Source organism: Heliangelus exortis, chromosome 28 (genome assembly GCF_036169615.1).
Source record: "Heliangelus exortis chromosome 28, bHelExo1.hap1, whole genome shotgun sequence".
NCBI lineage: Eukaryota > Metazoa > Chordata > Aves > Apodiformes > Trochilidae > Heliangelus > Heliangelus exortis.
In genome coordinates, this window is record NC_092449.1 from 4,130,278 (window position 1) to 4,150,782 (window position 20,505).

Here is a 20,505-nt window from a genome sequence, read left to right on the forward strand (position 1 = left end):
CGTGCCCTTGCCCAGGCCCCTGCAGCAGCCCCGCATGCCCCCCCCCCCTCCCGATTCGCCCCCCCCCTCCCCTCTCCCGCATGCCCACGCGGCTCCCGCGCCCGGGGAGCAGATGGTTTCCATGGCAACAGGCATGATGACGCACACCCCGCGCTCCCACCCCCTCCCCACGGGAAGGCGCTGGCAGCCAGGGGTGGGGGGCACCCACCGGTGGCGGGGGGGGGGGGTGGGAGGTGGGGGTGGGCACACGGGACACACGCAGGGACACACGTGTGCCCGCGGTCCCGCACGTGTGAGCACACGGCTCGGGCATGTGCCGCGTCACGGATGCTCGGACACGCGTGTCAGGCACGGGGGGTGAAGGCAGGCGGCCCCCCCGCTCCCTCCCGTGGCCCCGTGTGTGTGTGTCACCCCCAGCCCAGCCCGGGGCTGCCCCCCCGGGACACCGGAGCGTTTCTCATCTCTTTATTGAAGGAAGACTATGTCTAGAGTAAAGGCTACATCGGAACGTCACCTTGTCACCTTGTCACCTTGTCACCGTGTCCCCTGGGTGCTCGGGGCGTCTTGTAAAAAGCCGGGGGTGGGGGAGAGCTGGCGAGGGGACAGGGACACCCCAGGGGGACATCTCCCAGGGGACACCCCCAGGGTGAGCAGGGCCGGAGCCAAGAGACAAACCCCGCAGGGACGAGGGGCTGGTGACGGGGCGGGGGTCCCGCTCCGGCCGGGATTGGGGGGGGAGGGAAAACAAGCAGGGCTGCACCAGAGCTGGGGAGGGGGAGCTGGGGGTCCCCGGGGTGTGGGGCCAGGCCACCCGGCAGCACGAGACACTGGGGGGGCCAGGGAGGGACAGGCTGGCCACCGGCAGGGCACCGTGGCAGGGAACGGCAGCGCCCATCACCGTGGCATCGCGGCCCGGCTGGGCTGCGGGGCTCATCCTGCGTGGGGAGGGGGCAAGAGGGGCAAGTGGAGGGGGGAGGAGGGTTTGTGGTGGTGGCCGGGGGTCTCCCGCAGAGCTCGCCAGGATTGTGCTGGGTCAGGACCTCCCTCGGACCCGAGGCTTTGTGCTTGGGCTGGCGGCTCGGGGCTGGGGGCTCGGGGGGCTGCGGCACCGGGACAGGACTGGGGGCTCGGGGGGCACCGGGAGGGGGTTGGGGGCTCGGAGGCACCGGGACAGGGCTGGGGACTCAGGGGGTTGTGGCACCGGGACAGGGCTGGGGGCTCGGGTGGCACCGGGAGGGGGCTGGGGACACTGGGGGGCTGCGGGCACCGCGCGGGGGCTGCTCCCGCCCCGGGGCTCTGCCTGAAGGAGCAGAGCTCTATGGCATGGGGACGGGGGCACAGGGAGGGCCTGGGGCGCCTGTGACTGTCCCCAGGGGTGACACCGACACCCCCAAGTCACCCCATCCTTCCCACCCGTGAGGAGTGAAGTGGGGTCCCCACCAGGGAGGGGGTGGGGACGGGGCCGGTGCCACCGGTTGTGCTGCGCGGTGTGTGCGGCGTGGGGGGGATCGGTGCGGTCCCCGCTGGTGCCCGGCCACGCGTCCCCAGGTCCCATCGTGCTGGGCGCGGGGGGGGGCCGAGTACCCCCGGGGCTTGTTGGGACCCCCCCCCCCCATCTTCACCCCCAGAGCCGGGGCGAGCGCAGCCCCCGCCGCCGGTGCGTGGCGGTGTCCCCGCACAGTCACAGTGATGGCACAGAGGACGGACGAGGGGACGGCCCCACTGCGATGCCACGTCCAGTCACGGGGTGGGAGGGGAGGGGACCGGAACGGGGGGGGGTGCGGGCCGGTCCGGGGCTCTACATGATGCTGCACTTCCCCTTGATTTTGTCTGTCCTCTTCTGCTTGCTGGAGCGCTTCCCATCAATGGTGAGGCTGACGTTCCTCCTCTTCTCCAGGTTCAGCAGCTCCTGGAAGAGCTCCTTGACGTTGTAGTTCATCTTGGCCGAGGTCTCCATGAAGGCACACTTCCACTCCTTGGCCACGGCCTCCCCTTCCCTGCTCTCCACCTCCCGCTGGGTCTCGTCGCACTTGTTGCCCACCAGCATGATGGGGATGCTCTCCACGCTGCCTTTGATCTGCACGATCTGCTGGTAGATGGGCTTCAGCTCCTCCAGGGACTGCTTGGAGGTGACGGAGAAGACGAGGATGAAGGCGTGGCCCTTGGAGATGGAGAGGCGCTGCATGGCCGGGAACTGGTGGCTGCCGGTGGTGTCGGTGATCTGCAGGGTGCAGACGCTCTTGTCGCAGCTGATGACCTGGCGGTACGTGTCCTCGATGGTGGGGATGTAGGTGTCGCGGAAAGTCCCCTTCACGAAGCGCAGCACCAGGGAGCTCTTCCCCACCCCGCCGGCGCCGAACACCACGACCCGGTAATCGTTGCTCTGCTCCGGCATCGTGACCCCGGGACGCTGCCCACGCTGCGGGGGAGAGCACAGGGGGAAGGGTCAGCCCGGGGGGTTCAGGATGGACACCCCGGGGCTTCGGGATGGACCCTCTGGGGGCTTCAGGATGGATCCCCCAGGAGCTTTAGGATGGACCCCCCAGGAGCTTCAGGATGGACACCCTGGGGGCTTTAGGATGGACCCGACAGGAGCTTCAGGATGGACCCTCTGGGGGATTCAGGATGGACCCTCCGGGGGCTTCAGGATGGACCCTCTGGGGCCTTCAGGATGGATCCCCCAGGAGATTCAGGATGGACCTCCCAGGGGCTTCAGGATGGACGCCCCTGGGCTCTGCTTTGCAGGGGAATGGGGCAGCCCCCACTTTGACCCCGGTTCTCAGCTCCCCCCTGCTCCAACTGGGGGGTCCCGTGCCCTTGAGGTGCCCTTGCTGGGGTGCAGGATGGTGCCCCCGGGGGCAGCAGCACTTGCTATTTTTACGAGCCCCCCGCCGTGCCCATATGGCCCAACCGTGGCCACCGGCACCGCCGCTGCGGCCCGGGCTGCCGGCAGCGGGATGGGGGGGACACACACACCGGGCATCCGGGGGACCCCCAGAGTCCCTGGGACAGCAGAAGCCACCCCACGGGGCAGTCGCCAGCCCAGCAAGGACCCCGGGGCACCCAGAGCCCCCAGCCCACCCCTCCAGCTCTCCCACCCACCCAGGTGTCACTTCACACACACAGCTCCTGCCTGTCACCCTCTGTCACCTCACCCTGTGTCCTGCCACCCCGTGCCACCCTGTCCTGTCCCTGCCCTCTGACATTCCTCTGCTCTTCTCCCTCCCTGGGGACGCAGTGGGAAGCAGAGGGGACACCAGGGGACAGTGTGGCACGGCCACAGGCTGGTGGCCTGCAGGCTTAGTGACCCCCACGGCCACCCTCAGAGTGTCAAACCTCTGTACCCACTCAGAGGGGATGCTCAGGCAGGGTCCCCACTTGTGGAGAGGGGCACAGGGCTGTCCCCAGCTCCACTCCTGCCACCCTCCACCTCAATTTGGGGACAAACAGGCCTGGAAGGGGGGGACAGCAAAGTGCCCCGGGAAGCTCTGTGCTGGTGGCCACTCGGGCAGGGGCTGGTGGCTGGAGAAAGGATGGAGTAAGGATGGAGTAGGGATGGAGTAGGGCTGGAGGAGACCACCACCACCTCGGGCAGCCGGGAAGCTCGTCCGTTGTGGGCTCTGTAGGCACAGGGTGGAAAAATGTTCCTCGGATGGCACGGGGTGGAAAAATGTTCCCACTGCGTTGCTGGCACAAAGGGGACAGAGCAGGGGCCACGGCTGAGTTGCTGAGGGGGGGACATCAGAGCTTGTCCAGGGCTGGCAGGGGTCCTGCCTCTGTCCCCCCTGCCCGTGTCCCACCCTCACGCTCTGGGGCTGGGCTGGAGGGGCCCAAACAGCACCCGGGAGGGGGGGGCTGGTGGCCCCTGCACCCCCCCAAGAGCCCCGGTGCCTGGGGGGTCTCCACAGCCTCCTCTCGGCTCCGGGGATCCAGCCCGGGCCTGATCCTGCTGGGGGGCTCTGCACCCCCTCCCCAGCATCCTCCCACTCGGACCCCCCCAGGGCTGGGGGGGAACAAGCAGCTGGGGGGGGCCTGGGGGTCGGGCTGGAGGGCGGGGGCAAGGGGGAGGGATGGAGGGGCAGGAAAAGGGGGCAGGAAAAGGGGCAGGAATGGAGGAGGGGGGACAGGATGGATGGAGAGACGGAGGAGCAGGGGCAGGAGGGAGGGATGGAGGAGCAGGAGGGAGAGATGGAGAGATGGAGGAGCGGGAGGGATGGAGGAGCGGGAGGGATGGAGGAGCAGGAGAAGGGGCAGGCTGGAGATCGGGGCAGGGATCGGGGTCCCAGCGCCTCTGCCCGGGGTCCCGTCGCCGCTCCCCAGCCCTGCCCTGCCCTCTCCGGGGCACCCCCGGTCCCCCCCGCCGGTAGCGGCCGCCCCCGTCCCCGCTCCCCCCGGTTCCCCGCCGCGCCGGTCGCATTGCGGTGCCCGCCGCCGCCTCACCGTGTCCTGCCCGGGATCCGCCCTTGGATGCGGGGCTGCGCGGCGGCCTCAGTGCATGGCCCGGCCCGGGGCGGCTCCGGTCCGCCCGGTGCTGCGGGGCTGGGCCCGGTGCGGCGGGGCTGGGCACGGCTCGGTGCGGTGCGGCCGCCGCAGAGCCGATCCCGCAGAGCCGATCCCGCAGAGCCGATCCCGCCCCGCCGCCGGCCCCGCCCGCCGCGCCCGCCCCGCCCGGGGCCGCCGGACCCCCCGGCCCAACCCCGAGATGCTCCGGAATCGGGATCGGGCGGCGGTGACGGGCGGAGAGGGACGGGAGGGACAGAGAGAGAGGGCTGGGGACACAGGGACAGAGGGAGAGGGATGGGGACAGGGACAGACGAACGGGAACGGGGACACACGTACAGGAACAGATGGACAGGGGCAGGGACAGACAGACAGGAAAGGGGACACACGGACAGGGACAGATGGGATGGGGATGCACGGAGAGGGACAGATGGAGAGGGATGGGGACAGCGACAGGCTGGGTCAGACAGGGCTGAGGACACACGGACAGGGATGGGGACAGATGGACAGGGATGGGGACAGACGGACAGGGGCACACGGACAGGGATTGGGACAGGAATACACAGACAGGGAGAGATGGAGAGGGATGGGGACAGGAATGGGGACAGACAGACAGGGATAGAGGGGGACAGGGGGATGGGGATACACAGCCCAGGGATGTGTGGCTGGGGCCAGAGGCCCTTAGATGGTGCCAGTGGGTTTGGGGACACCCAGAGAGGACAGACGGACCCCCCCGAGCTGGAAGGCTCAGGATGTCCCAGTTGGGGTGACCCGGGCAAGGTCTGGCTTTGGGAACACAGCTGCCACCGTGCCACAGCAGCACAGGACAGGGAGCCCGTGCTCACAGTGTGCAGGGTGGCATCGGGGGGGCTCTGTCACCACCCCCCGTGTCCCCTCAGGAGCCCCAGAACCCTGTGACCACCACCCGGGGGTGTTCGAAGGTCCCTGGCAAGGCCAGAGGGGACCTGGTGGCACCGGGCCGGGCTGTGTGACACGCAGCTCCTGAGTGGCAGCAATTAAAATCTGCAGCTGCTATGAATAACCGCAGGAAGGACGGGGGGGGGACAGTGGCACCCCCACACTGCCACCCCACAACCCCTGAGGAACGGGGGGGGCCACCTCTCCCCCAGCCCTGCGGATGGGGACACCAACCTGCCCTTGGGGACCCCTGGAAAGCCACGGTGCGGGGTGCCCCCCCTTCCATCCCGCACTCCCCCCCCCGCAGTGCTCGTTAGGGGAAATGAATGAGTTTCCGTCAGCAGCCCCGCTGCGGCTCCTCCCCCGCTTCATTCAGGCCCTGCCGGGAGGGGGGGGGACGGGGGGGGGGACACACAAACACGCGGGGCTGAATCACGGGGACACGGGAGGGGGGGGATAAGGGGGAACCGGGGGATCCTGTCCAGCCCCCCACACACATTTGGTTCAGCTCCATGGGGACCTGGCCAGCAGCCCCCCCATATATTTTCCCGGTGGGATTTGCCTCCCCAGGGACATCAAACAACTGAGTGACATCAAATAACTGAGTGACACGAAGGCAGAAGTCAGAGATTTTATTTAAAGCACCATCAGCCTCCTCCCCCCCCCCCCAGTGCTGGACTCAGCCCCTCCCGGATGGATAAACCCCCCCAAAAAGAGGTGGGCAGAGGAGGGGTGGCATCTCCTGGAGGTTTGTGCCCCCCCATCCTGCTCCCAAACGCCAGCAGAAGAGGGAAGGATGGAAGATGGAAGGTGGGGGCTCTGTGTGTGTCCCCCCCACCCTGCTGTCACCCTGTTCCCAGAGCCACAATCCCTGCTCCTGGATCTTTTGGGTGAGGGTGAAGAAACTTCCTGGCAACCCAAGTTGGGGGGGCTGGGGGGGTAAGGAGGAGGAAGATGAAGATGGGGTGGGGGGGATAAACACCTTCACCTAGATATAGGGGGGGGAAAAAAAGAAAAAAGAAAAAAGAAAAAAACAACCCAACCAGGAACAAAGAGGCTGAGCCCAAAGACGGGCAGGGAGGGGGCTGTCTCAGCTCCCCTCATCCCCCCCCTCCCCGGGCCACAGAGACCCCCCCGGCAGGAGCGATGCTGCCGGCAGCAGTTCCTGCAGTGCCCGGCACAGCTCCCCACCTGGAGCCCAATCACCTCCTCATCAGGCCCCGCTCCTTTCTGGCAGCCGAGGCCTAAAATAAACCTTCGCCCCCCCCTCCCTCCCCTCTTTCCTTCTTCCACGCCGGTTTTCCAAAGCGAGATTAATGGGCCCGGGGCTGTTGGAGCCATTACCGGGGGAGCGGGGGGGACGATTCCCGGCAGGCTCCATCTGCTGCGGCTCTGCCACCCGCCGGCTCCTCCTGCCCCATGCCCGCGGCCCCTCCGCCATCCTGAAGCTCCTCACAAGCTCCTACAGCTAATTACACTCATTACCCTGCAGGGGGGGAGGGTTATGTTCCCGGCTCCAGGCTCTGATCCCGGCTCCAGGCTCCGATCCCGGCAGGATGAAGCCGAAGGATCCCGGTGGGATGCGCTGAGCTCCCCCCCCCCCCTTAGTCTGTGCTCTGGGGATGGGGACAGGGACAGGGACAAGGCCACTCGTGTGCGGGCAGATGGCTCCTCCACAACCTCCTGAATCCCCTGGGAATGGGGATTTCTCCCCTTTGGAAACGCCGGCAGAGCAGCGGGTGCGGTGCCGGTGCCGGCAGCAGAACCCCACACCTCAAACCCCAACGTTTGTCCTCAAATCCGGAGCCTCGCTCCCTGCTCCTCGGGAAATCGATGCCGGGGAAGGGAAGCTGCGGCCCCGAGGGTTTCTCAGCCTTCAGCTGCTGCCGGAGGATTCCCCAGGGAATGCTCCGGGAATGGCTGAGACGCGGAGGAGCGGTCCCGGTTCTCGTTAATCACCGCGGATCAAAGGCTCCCGGAGCCCTTTCTGGGTTAAAATGGCGGCGGTCCCGGGGGATGCTGCAGCGGGGCCCGGCCCGTGGCACCGCCCCGCCAGGGAGGGTATTTTTGGCAGCTCTTACAACCGAGGTTTTGCTGAAAAAAAAACCCTAAGCCGCTTAAGGCGGCTGCGCGCTCCGCCACCCCCTCCTCTCCTCTCCTCCCCGCTCCTCCGGGGCCGTTCCCGGTGTCCTTTGTCCCCTCCCGGTGTCCTTTGTCCCCTCCCGGGAAGCCGAGGGCCAAGGGAGGTGATGCCGAGCTCCGCCGGGGGTGAGGAGGAGGAGGAGGGAGGCAGCAGCTCCCGGCAGGCAGCCCCAGCCCCGGATTTCTCCAGCTTTGTGCTGTGCCCAGAGAGGCAGCAGCAGGGAGGGTGCCTCGGGGACACCCCCACGCCGGGACACTCCTCGTGTTTATCTCCCTCGGAGCACACAGGATGAAATTCTCCTTCCCCCGGGTCTCTCGGGAAACACCAAGCAGGACCGGGAGGTTTCTCCCGGCTGTGCAGCCTCAGCTGGGCTGAGAGCAGCTCCTCCAGGTGCCCCGGGAGCAGGCCAGGAGCTGAGGTTTGCTTCCCAACTCTTTTTTTCCCCCCCCCCAATCTCACCACTTGATGAAGATCATCCCGGCCAGCAGGGTGTAACCCAACACCAGGAAGAGAACCTTCAAGAGCCGATTGTTCTTGTCCTCCAGCTCCTTGGCCAGGATCTCGAAGAAGGTGACGAACAAGAAGGTGCCTCCCGCCAGGCCTTGCAGGAGGAGGGAGATGATGCTGCTGGCTGAGTTTTGGGTGCTCTCGATCCCCATCCCGATGCTGATGCCCAGAGGGATCATCAGGCTGACAGCCAGGGCCAGTTTCACAGCGTCCTTGATGGGCAGGGAGGCTTTGGCCATGCTGATGCCCAGAGCCACGGCCACCAGCGTCTCGTGGACGGCGACTCCCAGGAACAAGCTGAGGATTTTGTCACCTTCCTCCTGCAAGCCCAGGGCCAGCCCCTCGAAGATGGAATGTGTGCAGAGAGCAAAAACCAACCCCAGGAGGCGGAGGGGGCCGGAATGGGAAAGCTCCTGGATGCTGAGGCCGTGGGAGTGGGGGCTGTGGTCGGAGTAGAGGGGACGTCCCCGGGCAGAGGCAATGAAGGGGCTCTCGTACTCGGAGTCACTTCCAACATCTGAGCCAGCATTGAAGGTCTCCAGGTCAATGAAGGAAGGTTTGTCCTTCTGGAAGGTCAGGACGAGCTGTTCCACGAAGACTGTCAGGAAGAAACCAACCACCATGATGGTCTCGGCCACCGGGTAATCCGTGGTCGTGTTGCCCTGCTTGAGGACTTCACTGAGCTGGAAAAGGAGGAAAGGATCCGTAGGGAATCACTCCCTGGAGTCCCTCTGAAGGGAAGTGACTCCTCTTTGTGTTCACACAGCTCTGAAAATGCACTGCATGGAGCTGTGATGCTGATTGTTACAGAGTGAGAGACAGGGCAGCCCTCTCTCTGCCTTCCAGCAGAAGGTTGGGGGCTGTCTGGAAGGGTTTGAAACACACCCAAACATCAGGAGCTTGGAGAAATCCCCCAGAAATCCCCATCCAGAAATCCCCCAGTTACCCCAGCTGGACAGTCACCAGTAACCAAACTGGCACTGGGCACCACACAAACTGGCACTGGGCACCACACAAACTGGCACTGGGCACCACACAAACTGGCACTGGGCACCACACAAACTGGCACTGGGCACAGCACAGCCCCTTCTGAGGAGGCTCCACGGGCAAGATGGGGACCCCCCCCCCAGTTCCATGAGCCCCTGGTTGCCCAGAGGAGCTGTGGCTGCCCCATCCCTGGAGGTGTTTGAGGTCAGAGGGGGCTCAGAGCCCCCTGGGCTGGTGGGAGGGGTCCCTGCCCACTGGGTGATGGTCTTCAAAGGTCCCTCCCAACCCAAACCTCTCTCTGCTGATAAAACCCCCTCAGGGACAGAGCTCTGGGGGCCTGGGGAAGGTGGCCATTACCTTCTCCCTGACAGCAGGCAGCAGGGTGTTGAAGCAGGTGGCCAGGAAGACCCCTCCTCCAAAGGAATTGCAGAGGGCCAGGACCTTCCTGGAGCTGTGAGCCTTCTCATAATCAGCATCAATGATCCTGACAGGCAGGAGGGACCCGGCCAGCATCAGGACACAGATGCCCAGCAGGCACAGCACTTTGGCCACCACGATCTTCATGGTGCTTCCTGGGCTGAGAACCTGTGGGAGAAAAAAAAAAAAAAAAAAAAAACTCACAAAAAAGGGAGATTTTGGGTTTTTTAAAGAGAAAAAAAAAAAGTGGGATGCGAGGCAGTGGCCTTTGTCGGGTTCCCCTCCAAGGTTCTGGGGAGGTTTTGGGTTGGGTTCACTCCTGAGTGGTTCCCTGAGGCTCTGTCACCACGGGGGGGTCACAGCTGGGTGTCTGCTCCATGCCAGGAGGTGGTGGGAGCTTGGATGCCTTGGATCTGGAAAGGGAAACCCTGCAGACATCCCCTGGCAGGTTCCCCCGTGCCAGAGGGGGAAACAGAGGAGGAGGAGGCAGAGGTTGTTCCAAAAAAAGAGGAAAATGGAGGGGTTGGAGTTGTCTGAGCCCCCAAAATTGGCTTAATTTGAGATGTGAGAGGTTACAGGCAGCAGCACTGAGCCTTGTTTCCAAAAACCATTTTACCAAACAAGAAAGTCAAACCCATTTATAAAAGCAGAGCCACGTGCCCAGCTCCCTCCACTCCTGACACCACCAAAAATCCCAGGATTTTGCTTCCCACTGCCCCCCAGCTGAGCTGGGAACTCCCACCAGGGCCACCCCAACGAGGTTCTGCTGGAGGTCACCTCCAGACAGCCCCCAACAAGCCCCCAGCAGGGTGGGGAACTCACCCAGAACATTTCCAGAACATCCCCACCAGCCCCCTCCCCTCCTGTGATGGACAAGGTAAAAAATTGGATACCTGCTTGCTGGAGCAGCAAATTAATTTGAATCTAAAAAGATTCCTGAGGCTAAAAAAACCTCCCCGGGGGGCTGCCAGCATTAATCACTGTCAGCAGCTCTGCACAGCAGGCTGGAGTTGGTAAAAAGGGAGCAGGGAGAACTCTGCTGGGGCAGGGGGGGGGGGGTTTGGAGCCTTTCTGCAGTTCTGTGCTCGGTGCCAGCAGGAGGAGAAGGGTTTGGACTCCCCCGAGGTGCTGGAGTCAACTCCTTCAGGAAAAAACCTGAGCAAGGAGCCCTTGGGATCAGGAGAGCTGGGAAGGCAGCACCTCCCTGTGCCAGGCAGCCAGGGAGCTGCCAGGGCAGCAGAGAGGAAGAAAAAAACCTCCTGTTTCCAGGCTTCTCCCCTCCTCTGGCACAGATCTGCTCGTTACTCACAAATCCAACCTCCCCCCGAATTTATTTTTTTTTTTTATTAAGCAGTAAAGCCTCCAGCTCCCCCTTTGTGCCCCTGGGGCAGAGTTGGGCTTGGGGAAAAAGGAAGCAGGAAGAAGAAATACCTCGAGTTTCTCCTCTCCTCTCCTCCAGGTCTCCAGGAACCGGCACCACCCCCGCCCGGATTCTGTCAGCAACCTAAAAACATCGGTAAAATCAACAATTAACTCAGGCCGGGCCCTGCTGAGCTTCGCAGCCCTCAGGGGAAGGTTGAAGCAGTGGAAAACATGAGGCAGAGCCGTGAAAAACACCGGTTTACAGCGGCCAACCCTCTGCGGAAGCAAAGAAAAAAAATAAATAAATTAAAAAAAGGGGTTTTCCTCCTGCACGATGCTTTAAATCTCAGGATTTCCCCTCAAAAGCCAACGCTCCCCACGCCCCCCAGCTGAGCGGAGCTGGGGCTGGATCTGTCCCCCTGCCCTACCCTGGGGGGGGCAGGGAGCACCCCAGGAGGGGTAAAACCGAGGAGAGGAGGTGGGGGGGGGGGATAAAAAGGCCTCCCGGAGGGGGCTCCGCAGCTCGGCCGGGGCCCCAACCCCTCAGAGCGGGGACCCCGCACCCCCAAACGCCGCCAGCCCTCCCGTTACCTCAGGAAGAGCCCCCCCCGCCCCTCCCCTCCCCGCCATTACCTCAGGAAGCCGCCCCCGGGCCCCCCTCACCCCAATGGCCGCCCCCGTTGCCACGGTAACCGCCCCCTCCCCGCGCTTCCGGCTTCCGCACGCAGCCCCGGCCGCTCCTCCAGTAGCGCCCGCCCACGACGCTTTCTCATTGGGCGAGGTGAGAAGAGCTGCGAGCTCATTGGCTGCCGCGCCCGCCCGTCGTCACGGCCACGCCTCCCCACCCGTGCGCCGCCCAATGGCGCCCGCCTGAAACACTGAGCGCGGCGGAGAGGCCCGGGGTTAAACAGCTACAGAGCGGGCCCTGCGGGGCTGGAAAGACTTTAAAAATAAAATAAAATAAAATAAATGCGTTTTTAAGGCTGCCGTCAGCGTACTCCTTCTCCATCGGGTCTCCTCCTCCCTCAGGTCCAGCCACAGCCCTGCAAAGCCAGGAGCAGCTTGAAGGCATCAAAGCAAAGATAAAGAAAAAGCATCAAAATAATCCCAAAAAATGATTCCCAAGGAGAAATCCCTGTGTTTTCCTCCTTCGGGACAATTCCTGAGCTTTTCCTTTCCACGCTGTCCTACAGGCTGGAACCTCTCCTTTTAGAACAGGATATCTACAATTTTTTTTAGGTTGCAAAAAAACAGCTGGAGAAAAAGGAAAGAAGTTCTTGAAATCCCAGGAGCATTCCAGCAAGAACTGAAAAACCTGGGAGAGGAGGAAAAAATCCCATCTGGAGGTTTTGCCTCACCCCAAGGGAGCAGAGCCCTGACCCCCCCCCAAGCCCTGGGTCTGCAGGCAAGAGGGAAAAGCAATAAAGTGTCCAAATATTTTATTCTTCACAAGTTACATTAACCACAGATTACTTCATGGAGCATTTACAAATTATTATTATTTTTTTCTTTTTTTTAATATTCATTTTCAGACCCACCTGCTCACTCACACCCAGCTCTCCTCAAAGGGTCTTTTCCACCCTCAGCAGGGTGCAAACAGAACCCCCCCCCCCAAAACCCCCACGTTAAAAACAACTCAGAGAGGGAGCTAAAAACCCCTGTTCTCAGCCCAAACCTCCTGGGGGGAGCAGCTGGGAGAGCAGAGAGGAGGGGGCTGCAGGTGGATGGAGCTTTTCCTCCCCCAGGAGTGAATCCTGCTGGGATTCCTGGGGATCCAGAGCAGGGGTTTGAGCCCCTCTGCTCCCCCCCAACCATTCCACAGGCAACCAGGTTGGTTATTTACATGCATAAAAGACATTAAAAAAAAATTAACAAACAAACAAACCCCCAAAAAAATCCTTTTTTTTTTTTTTTTTAAACATCCCCAGCCCCCGGATCTTGCTGTCCCAACCTGATTTATTTCACAGTTTGGATCATTCCCAAGACAGATCCATGATTATTACTGCACAAGGGATCAAGTTTTGCCAGGCAGGATGGAAGCCCAAGGAGAAGCAGCCCTGGAAATGCTCTGCCTGGGCAAACACCCCCCTTGCACCTCAACCACCAACCTCCTGGCTGGGATAAAGCCAGGAAAAATCCCCTTCTGGGGAGGCAAAAAGGTCCTGGGAGCTCCAGAGTGACCAAAACCCCACTGGGAGGGAGATGAAACAGGGGTCAGGGCACCAACACTTCTCTGAAGTGGCTGGGGGGATGGAGCAGAGGTCCTGGAGTGAGGAGCATTTCCTTCTCCCAGAAAAAAGGGGTTAAAAAAAAAATTCCCCAAGTAGGCAAGATGATAGAAATGTAACAGTGTGGGTAAATTTTCTGAGTCTCTTTAGAAAGACTGAGGGTGCTGGCTTGTGTTCAGCTTGCTGGATCTTCCAGAAGAGAGAGAGAGGAAAAAAAAATAAAATAAAATAAAAATAAAAAGACTAATGGGAAGGCTGAGGGATGAAGAGTGGGGAAGGGAAGTGTGAAGCTGTCTTTAACACGCAGGGCAGAGAAAGTGGTTGGGTTTTCCATTCTTTTTTTTTTTTCCCTCCCTCCCCTCCCCTCCCCCCCATCTCTTGGACACTTCCAAAACTCAAGAAATGGCAACACGCACATGGCTTCCAGTTTGTAAAGCAAAGAACAGGGGTCCCAGGGACTGCACTGCAGAGACAGGGAGACAAGAGTTGCAAATTCAATCTTTCAGACCAGAAATTGTCCCTTCCAACCCCCCCTGAAACACAGAAAAGGGGTTTGGCAGCCCTGAGAGGGGAAAAACTCTCCCTCCCTGCTCCTCAGGGCTGAGCCCTGGAGCAGAGAGACCCCAACCTGCATGGGAGGGACCCCCCCCAAATTGCTCCAGTGAAAACAGCAGGAAGATTTTTGCAGGCAAAGAGCTGGATTCCCAGGAATTCCTCACCTGGAGGGCTCATTCCTGCTGATCCTCATTGCTGGCACTTGGAGTTCGACTCCTGATCTGGCTCCGGAGCTGCTCTATAAGTTCTGGGTTCTGCTGCTGCATCTGCTGAGCAAACTGCTGGCCCCTGGAGGAGAAAAAAAAGGAGCCAAAGCCCCCCCCTGAGTGTCTCTGCCCTGCAGGCAGCCTGGGGGCCAGGAAATCCCCCACAGCCCCTCCTCAGAACCCCACAGCCCCCTCCCCAGAAGAGGCAGCACCACACCCACAGGCTGAGCCTTGCTCAGCATCAAATTCTGGTCGTTTTTCTGTTCATTTTTCAGCTTCATTTTTCTGTTCATTTTCCACGTTCACTTTTCTGCTCGTTTTCCAGGTTTATTTCACCCTCCCTCCCACCCCAAAAATCCAAGCCCTGCCTGCAGCAACCCCCCAGCTCTACTCACGCCTGGATAAGGCTGGCGAGGTCGTTGGTGGAGGGGGTGGTGCCCGTGGCCCCCATGGCATTGTGACCCCCAGAAATCATCCCTGACATCCTGCAGGAAGAGGAAAGCAAAGCTCAGAGCAGGAAAAAAAACCAAGCAGACACAGAGGAGTTGCTGGGTTTGGGCTGGGAGGGCAGTGGGAGCAGGGAGTTATCCCCACGGGAAGAGATTTTCCTTTCAGGAGCAGCCCCAGCACTGACCCAAAGTGCAGAAATTTTTATGATCTTGTCAGTTACTTCATTCCCAGAGATTTCCCCCCTCTTCTGAGTGCAAGCCCCACGTTCCCAGGACCTCAGCTGGAAGCAGGAGATGGAAACATTGGCCAAGATGCAGCCCGTGAGCCAAGCTGCCTGTAAAGAGCCCACCAGCAGCTCCTCTGCCTCTCTGGGCTCTGCCAGGGTACTCAAAATTTTATCTTTATTCATTTTATAACTTTATTTTTCATTCATTTCACTTTATGATCACCCAAGCATCTCACAGTCATCGGGGGGAATTGATCCACATTAACCCCAAGGCACAAAGAATGGGAATTTATCCTGGCTGAGCTGGGAGAACCTGACTCCAGCACCCCACAACCCAAAAGTGTCCCCAAAAAACTTCCCAGTCCCAGTGCCACAGCCCCTCCTGCCAACGTTTTGACCAAGCTCCCTCTTCAGGGCTCAAAATAAACACCAGCTCAAGTGACAGGGCTGGTTTGGAGCCTGCCCACCCTGCACCTTCTCCCTCCCACCACCACCACACCTCCTGCAAACACTGGAAACCACCCAGAACCTCAAACAATTCACAGAGAAAAACCAAAGATGCAACTTACAGCTGCTGTACTTGGGGGTTGTTCATTAGGTTAGAGGCCTGGTTAAAGAGGGGGAGAAAAAAAAAAATAAAATAAAATTATTACACCCTGTTCTGTCAGCAGTGACTGGGGAGAGGTGCAGAGGTTGTGCCATTCAGCCACACACAAAGCAAAGGCAGAAAGGCTTGGAAACAGCTCAACAGGACAAAAATAGCTGAGAGAAGCAGAGTGTCACACACAGGCACCCAGCACATGGCAGGGGGAAACCTGTAAAGAAATCTCTGGCTTTTTATTTGACCTTCATGAAGCAGCAGCAGCAGAATTTCCTCCCGGGACACCCAGGCAGGAAACAAAAAAAACCCCAAATCTGCCCCAGAGGAGCTCCCTGTGCCACAGACTGCTGGATCCCATCCCAAACAGCCCATGGGCTGGGATTTGGGGTCACATTTACCATGCTCATGAAGCCAGGGTTGTTCAGCAAGCCTGCCAAGTCGAAGCCTCCCGGGCCACCCGTCTGTGGGGACAAAAAAAAAAAAACAAAAACAAAAAAAGGACAGAGAAATGATGTCCCCTCCCTTTCTGGTGTCACTTACAAGGAGCTCTAACACTTTATTCCCAGGGTTATCAGAATTTCCCTTTCAATCCTGACAAACTCTGCCTGGGTCCAGCTGGGAAGCTCCCTCACAGCCCCAGGGGAGGAGGCTGAGGGAGTCAGAGGTGACTTGGGGGTCAGGCTCTCACCAGCTGAGCCCCCCCCACCACCAACAAATTAACAACCAATTAACCCCCCTGCCACATTAAAGGCATCCAGCCCACTCCTGGTCTCTGGAAAATTAAAACCCCCTTCCAAATGATAGAGATGTCTCTGCACTGAGCATGGCAGCAGAGCACTCACCAGCTTTCTGGCTAGGAAAGCTCCCAGGTTTCTTTTAAGAAGGGAAAAAAAAATCTTTTTTTTTTTAAGAAAAAAAAAAAAGTAGCAGCTCTTTTGGTACTGCTAACAGGAAAAAAAAAAAAGGCTGAATTCTAGGAGCAGTGACTTTAATTAAAAAAGGTGCTTAAGGCAAAAGTTTTCAACACCCTCCTCCTCAGCTCTCCCAGGAGCCCAAGGTGTCAGAGGGGCTGCTCCCTGCACCTCTCCTCCCCTCAGATTTGTATTTATTCTCATCACAACCTGCACTCCCTGCAGCCCAGAGCCCTTTTTTTGTGCTACCCCCCCCTCAGATAATGAGCATTCACTTCAGAACTCACTGGGCTGGGAGTCTCCATTTTCTGCTCAGCAATTTTCAGGTTGGATTTGTAGGTTTCGTTGTCTGGATCCAGCTCCAGAGCTTTTTTGTAGTAAACAACAGCTTCTGTGTGTTTGTTTAAACTGGAGAGGGCCAAGCTAGGCAGGTGGAAACAAAAAATAAAAATAAAAATAAATTAAAAGAAGCCACAGAGTTAGAGAAGCCCTTGGAGCTTTCCTGCCACTCCTCCAGCAGAGCTGCCACCCCAGGGAGCTCCACACTGCCAGGAGGGGCTGTGAGATGAAAATCCCAGGAGAAATTCCATGTTCTGACTTACCCCATCCTGCCATAAGCTTTGCTGTAGTTTGGATCAATGCCAATGGCTCTTTCACAGTCTCTCACTGCCCCAGCATAATTTCCTAGTTTACTGTAGGCAGCAGCTCTGGAGAGGATGGAGAAAGAGGAGGAAAAAAAGCTTTTATCAGCTGGAAAATGCTGAGCAAGGTCACCCCCGAGGCCTTTCCCAGAGTCTCCTCTTATCAAAGGGAAAAAAAAAAAAAAAAATGATTTTTTGACATAAATCCAGGCCAGGCAGCTGCTGCCCAAACCCCCCCAGGCTCTCCCCCTGCATGCTCAGAGCCCCCTGATCTCTCAAAATGCTCCATCCACCTCCCCACACAAAAAAGAGGGAAAAAAAATGTTTTGGAGGCTCCTTCAATCCTCATTCTGACAGGAAACTGCCCAAATCCTCAGGGGATTGACCCTCCCCCAGCTCAAAGCATCACTTTTTAGTTGATTTATTTGGTGCCCCCCCTCAGGAAGCCCCTCCCCAGGTCAGCAGAATGTGTGCACCTCATTTTTACCCCTGCTCAGCAGAAAACCCAACCAAACCCTGATCCCAAGCCTGATTTATTTAACAGTTGCCTTAAAAGAACTTCTCAAACTGAAAAAAAAAAAAAAAAAGAGGAAATTCAAACTGAAAAAAAAATAGAGAAAATTCACTTGCACACACTCCAAGCTCTCTCATCCTCAGTAAGGAGCCTCCCTTCTTTTTATCACCACCTCAGCCTCTCAAACCCAGGCTCCCAACCTCACTTGGAGGTAATTAGATGAGAGAAAACCATTTCTTGGCATCCTCACCTCTCCTCAAGTGCCTGATAGAGTTTGGTTTCCACACCCACATCCTATCTGGGGATGCCAGGGCAGGGAACTGGCAGGAGGCACAGGGAAGGCTCTGAGTGGAGCTTTGAAACCACCCCCAAAGTGCAGGAAACACAAGGAGCAGCCCAGAGAATGGATGGAAAGAGGGAAAAGAAAGGAAAGAGGGAAAAGAAAGGAAAGAGGGAAAAGAAAGGAAAGAGGGAAAAGAAAGGAAAGAGGGAAAAGAAAGGAAAGAGGGAAAAGAAAGGAAAGAGGGAAAAGAAAGGAAAGAGGGAAAAGAAAGGAAAGAGGGAAAAGAAAGGAAAGAGGGAAAAGAAAGGAAAGAGGGAAAAGAAAGGAAAGAGGGAAAAGAAAGGAAAGAGGGAAAAGAAAGGAAAGAGGGAAAAGAAAGGAAAGAGGGAAAAGAAAGGAAAGAGGGAAAAGAAAGGAAAGAGGGAAAAGAAAGGAAAGAGGGAAAAGAAAGGAAAGAGGGAAAAGAAAGGAAAGAGGGAAAAGAAAGGAAAGAGGGAAAAGAAAGGAAAGAGGGAAAAGAAAGGAAAGAGGGAAAAGAAAGGAAAGAGGGAAAAGAAAGGAAAGAGGGAAAAGAAAGGAAAGAGGGAAAAGAAAGGAAAGAGGGAAAGAAAGGAAAAGGGGAGAAAGGGGTGGAGAAAGGTCCTGGGTACCTGTTGCAAAAATAGACAGCATTGGATGGATTTAACTCAATTGCTTTTCCATAGAAGGACACAGCAGCTTCAAAGTTTTCTGCCTTCATTTGTTCATTTCCTGAAGAGGTGGTGGAGAAAAAGCTCATTATTAACAAGTGAAAAAAAACGGGGACAAAGAGCAGTGAGAGGCCAGGAGCCACGTTCCACTTCAGAAACTGGAACAGGAGAGAGAACTCAGCTGCCTGCAGCTCACTGGGCAACCCAACTGCCAGCAGGGACCTGGGGAGCAGCAATTCCTGACCCTGGAACCCCAAAAATCACAAAATCACAGAACTGGTTGGGTTGGAAGGGACCTCAGAGCTCATCAAGTCCAACCCTTGCTCCACTCCCCCCGTGGTTCCCAGCCCATGGCACTGAGTGCCACATCCAGGCTCTTTGGAAATATCTCCAGGGATGGAGAATCCACCCCTTCCCTGGGCAGCCCATCCCAATGGCTGAGCACCCTCTCCAGAAAGAAATTCTTTCTCATGTCCAACCTAAACCTCCCCTGGCACAACTTGAGACCTCTTGTGCCCTCTTGTCTTGCTGAGAGTTGCCTGGGAAAAGAGCCCAACCCCCCCCTGGCTCCAACCTCCTTTCAGGGAGTTGGAGAGAGTGATGAGGTCTCCCCTGAGCCTCCTCTTCTCCAGCCTCAACACCCCCAGCTCCCTCAGCCTCTCCTCACAGGATCTGTGCTGGATCCCTTCCCCAGCCCAGTTGCCTCCTTTGGGCCTCAATCTCCTTCCTGAATTTTGGGGCCCAGAACTGGACTCAGGACTCAAGCTGTGGCCTCCCCAGGGGCAGAATCCCTTCCCTGGACCTGCTGGCCACACTCTTCCTCTTCCAGGATGCCCTTGGGATTCTTGGCCACACTGCTGGCTCCTCTTCAGCTTCCTGGCAATCCCAGGTCCCTTTCTGCCCCTCTGTGCCCCATGGAGCTCCCCAGGGGGTTGTTGTGGCCAAAGTGCAGCACTTGGAATGTTGAACCTCATCCCATTGGGGCTAAACCTGACTCCAACCAGGATCCAGGGAGTTGGAGAGAGTGATGAGGCCTCCCCTGAGCCTCCTCTTCTCCAGCCTCAACACCCCCAGCTCCCTCAGCCCTTCCTCACAGGACTTGTGCTGGATCCCTTCCCACCCTCCTTGCTCTTCTCTGGACCTGCTCCAGCACCTCAATCTCCTTCCTGAGCTGAGGGGCCCAGAACTGGACCCAGGACTCAAGCTGTGGCCTCACAGAATCCCCTCAGGAGGTGCTGAGGCCTCCCCAGAGCAGCCCCCTGCTCTGTGCTGGCTCAGAGGAAGCTCTTGAAAAATAAAAAAGGTGACAGAGGCAGAGGAAACGCTCTGAGGCAGCAAAATTCTGCCAAGCTCCCCCCCTTTTTTCCCAACCCAAGCATTCCCCAGCCCTCCTCCCTCCTCCTGGCTCCCCCAAAGCTCCTCACCTTCAGTCTTCAGCTTTTCAGCCTCAGCTACATCATCTTCTGAGGGGGTGACAGGCTCTGAGTTTGTTCTGCTGTGCTCAGGCTCCTGCCAAGGAAAAGGAGATGAGGATTCCCACAGGGATGTCCCCAATCCCAAACCTTTTCCCTCCCCCAGCAGTTTCTTGCTTTGGCTGCTCCAGTGGGAACTTTTTTTTTTTTTTTAGGGCTCTCACTCACCTTTCCTACAGCAGCTTCAAAGATTTCGGGCAGAGTCTGGGACACAGCCAGGCCTTGGTCTTCCAGGGAGACCCCAAAAGCTGTTTCCAGGCACTGGATGGCCACTGGGGGGAAAAAAAGAGGCAGAAAAATCAACATTGCCCCCTAAAAATAGAAATACTGAGCCTCCCCCACAACACTTCTGTTGTTTTCACCACACCTTTTCTCTTTTCCCCATTTTCACACCCCCTTTTCTTTTTTTTTCCCCCATTTTCACACCCCCTTTTCTTTTTTTTCCCCCCATTTTCACACCCCCTTTCTTTTCTTTTTTTCCCCCCATTTTCACACCCCCTTTCTTTTCTTTTTTCCCCCCATTTTCACACCCCCTTTCTTTTCTTTTTTCCCCCCATTTTCACACCCCCTTTCTTTTCTTTTTTCCCCCCATTTTCACACCCCCTTTCTTTTCTTTTTTCCCCCCATTTTCACACCCCCTTTCTTTCTTTTTTCCCCCCATTTTCACACCCCCTTTCTTTCTTTTTCCCCCCATTTTCACACCCCCTTTCTTTTCTTTTTTCCTCCCCATTTTCACACCCCCTTTCTTTTCTTTTTCCCCCATTTTCACACCCCCTTTCTTTTCTTTTTCCCCCATTTTCACACCCCCTTTCTTTTCTTTTTTCCCCCATTTTCACACCCCCTTTCTTTTCTTTTTTCCCCCATTTTCACACCCCCTTTCTTTTCTTTTTTCCCA

At 58.1% G+C, this 20,505-nt stretch overlaps 3 protein-coding genes across 4 annotated transcripts; all 3 read right to left on the bottom strand.

The window, feature by feature from the left end:
* Positions 1 to 450: 450 nt before the first annotated feature.
* On the bottom strand, positions 451 to 4,635 carry DIRAS1 (DIRAS family GTPase 1). Its single transcript, XM_071727914.1, has 2 exons — positions 4,441 to 4,635; positions 451 to 2,419 (listed from the first exon to the last, which is right to left on the bottom strand). The coding sequence occupies exon 2, from the start codon at positions 2,393 to 2,395 to the stop codon at positions 1,799 to 1,801; it is 597 nt and encodes a 198-aa protein (XP_071584015.1). The 5' UTR covers positions 2,396 to 2,419; positions 4,441 to 4,635; the 3' UTR covers positions 451 to 1,798.
* Positions 4,636 to 6,048: 1,413 nt separating this feature from the next.
* On the bottom strand, positions 6,049 to 11,005 carry SLC39A3 (solute carrier family 39 member 3). Of its 2 annotated transcripts, XM_071728015.1 has the most exons (4): positions 10,904 to 11,005; positions 9,413 to 9,640; positions 8,021 to 8,751; positions 6,049 to 6,406 (listed from the first exon to the last, which is right to left on the bottom strand). In XM_071728015.1, the coding sequence occupies exons 2-4, from the start codon at positions 9,617 to 9,619 to the stop codon at positions 6,403 to 6,405; spliced, it is 942 nt and encodes a 313-aa protein (XP_071584116.1). In that variant the 5' UTR covers positions 9,620 to 9,640; positions 10,904 to 11,005; the 3' UTR covers positions 6,049 to 6,402. The 2 variants fall into 2 exon arrangements, with proteins under 2 accessions (XP_071584116.1, XP_071584114.1); XM_071728013.1 differs by lacking the exon at positions 6,049 to 6,406 and having other exon boundaries at positions 6,433 to 8,751; positions 10,904 to 10,961.
* Positions 11,006 to 12,256: 1,251 nt separating this feature from the next.
* On the bottom strand, positions 12,257 to 19,931 carry SGTA (small glutamine rich tetratricopeptide repeat co-chaperone alpha). Its single transcript, XM_071728016.1, has 10 exons — positions 19,779 to 19,931; positions 19,563 to 19,647; positions 18,100 to 18,199; positions 16,614 to 16,718; positions 16,299 to 16,434; positions 15,499 to 15,561; positions 15,069 to 15,106; positions 14,219 to 14,308; positions 13,782 to 13,905; positions 12,257 to 13,525 (listed from the first exon to the last, which is right to left on the bottom strand). Exons 1-9 carry the CDS (start codon positions 19,914 to 19,916, stop codon positions 13,791 to 13,793), a joined length of 870 nt encoding a protein of 289 aa, XP_071584117.1. The 5' UTR covers positions 19,917 to 19,931; the 3' UTR covers positions 12,257 to 13,525; positions 13,782 to 13,790.
* Positions 19,932 to 20,505: the final 574 nt, after the last annotated feature.

Bases quoted from the DNA above. Each gene is read 5' to 3' on its own strand.
- DIRAS1 (XM_071727914.1), bottom strand. From the start codon at position 2,395: ATGCCGGAGCAGAGCAACGATTACCGGGTCGTGGTGTTCGGCGCCGGC.
- SLC39A3 (XM_071728015.1), bottom strand. From the start codon at position 9,619: ATGAAGATCGTGGTGGCCAAAGTGCTGTGCCTGCTGGGCATCTGTGTC. The intron at 8,752-9,412 runs GTAATGGCCACC...CTCCTTTTCCAG, and splicing joins TGCCTGCTGTCAGGGAGAAG to CTCAGTGAAGTCCTCAAGCA.
- SGTA (XM_071728016.1), bottom strand. From the start codon at position 19,916: ATGTTGATTTTTCTGCCTCTTTTTTTCCCCCCAGTGGCCATCCAGTGC. The intron at 19,648-19,778 runs GTGAGTGAGAGC...TTTCCTTGGCAG, and splicing joins TTGAAGCTGCTGTAGGAAAG to GAGCCTGAGCACAGCAGAAC. The intron at 18,200-19,562 runs GTGAGGAGCTTT...CCACCTCTTCAG, and splicing joins TGAAAAGCTGAAGACTGAAG to GAAATGAACAAATGAAGGCA.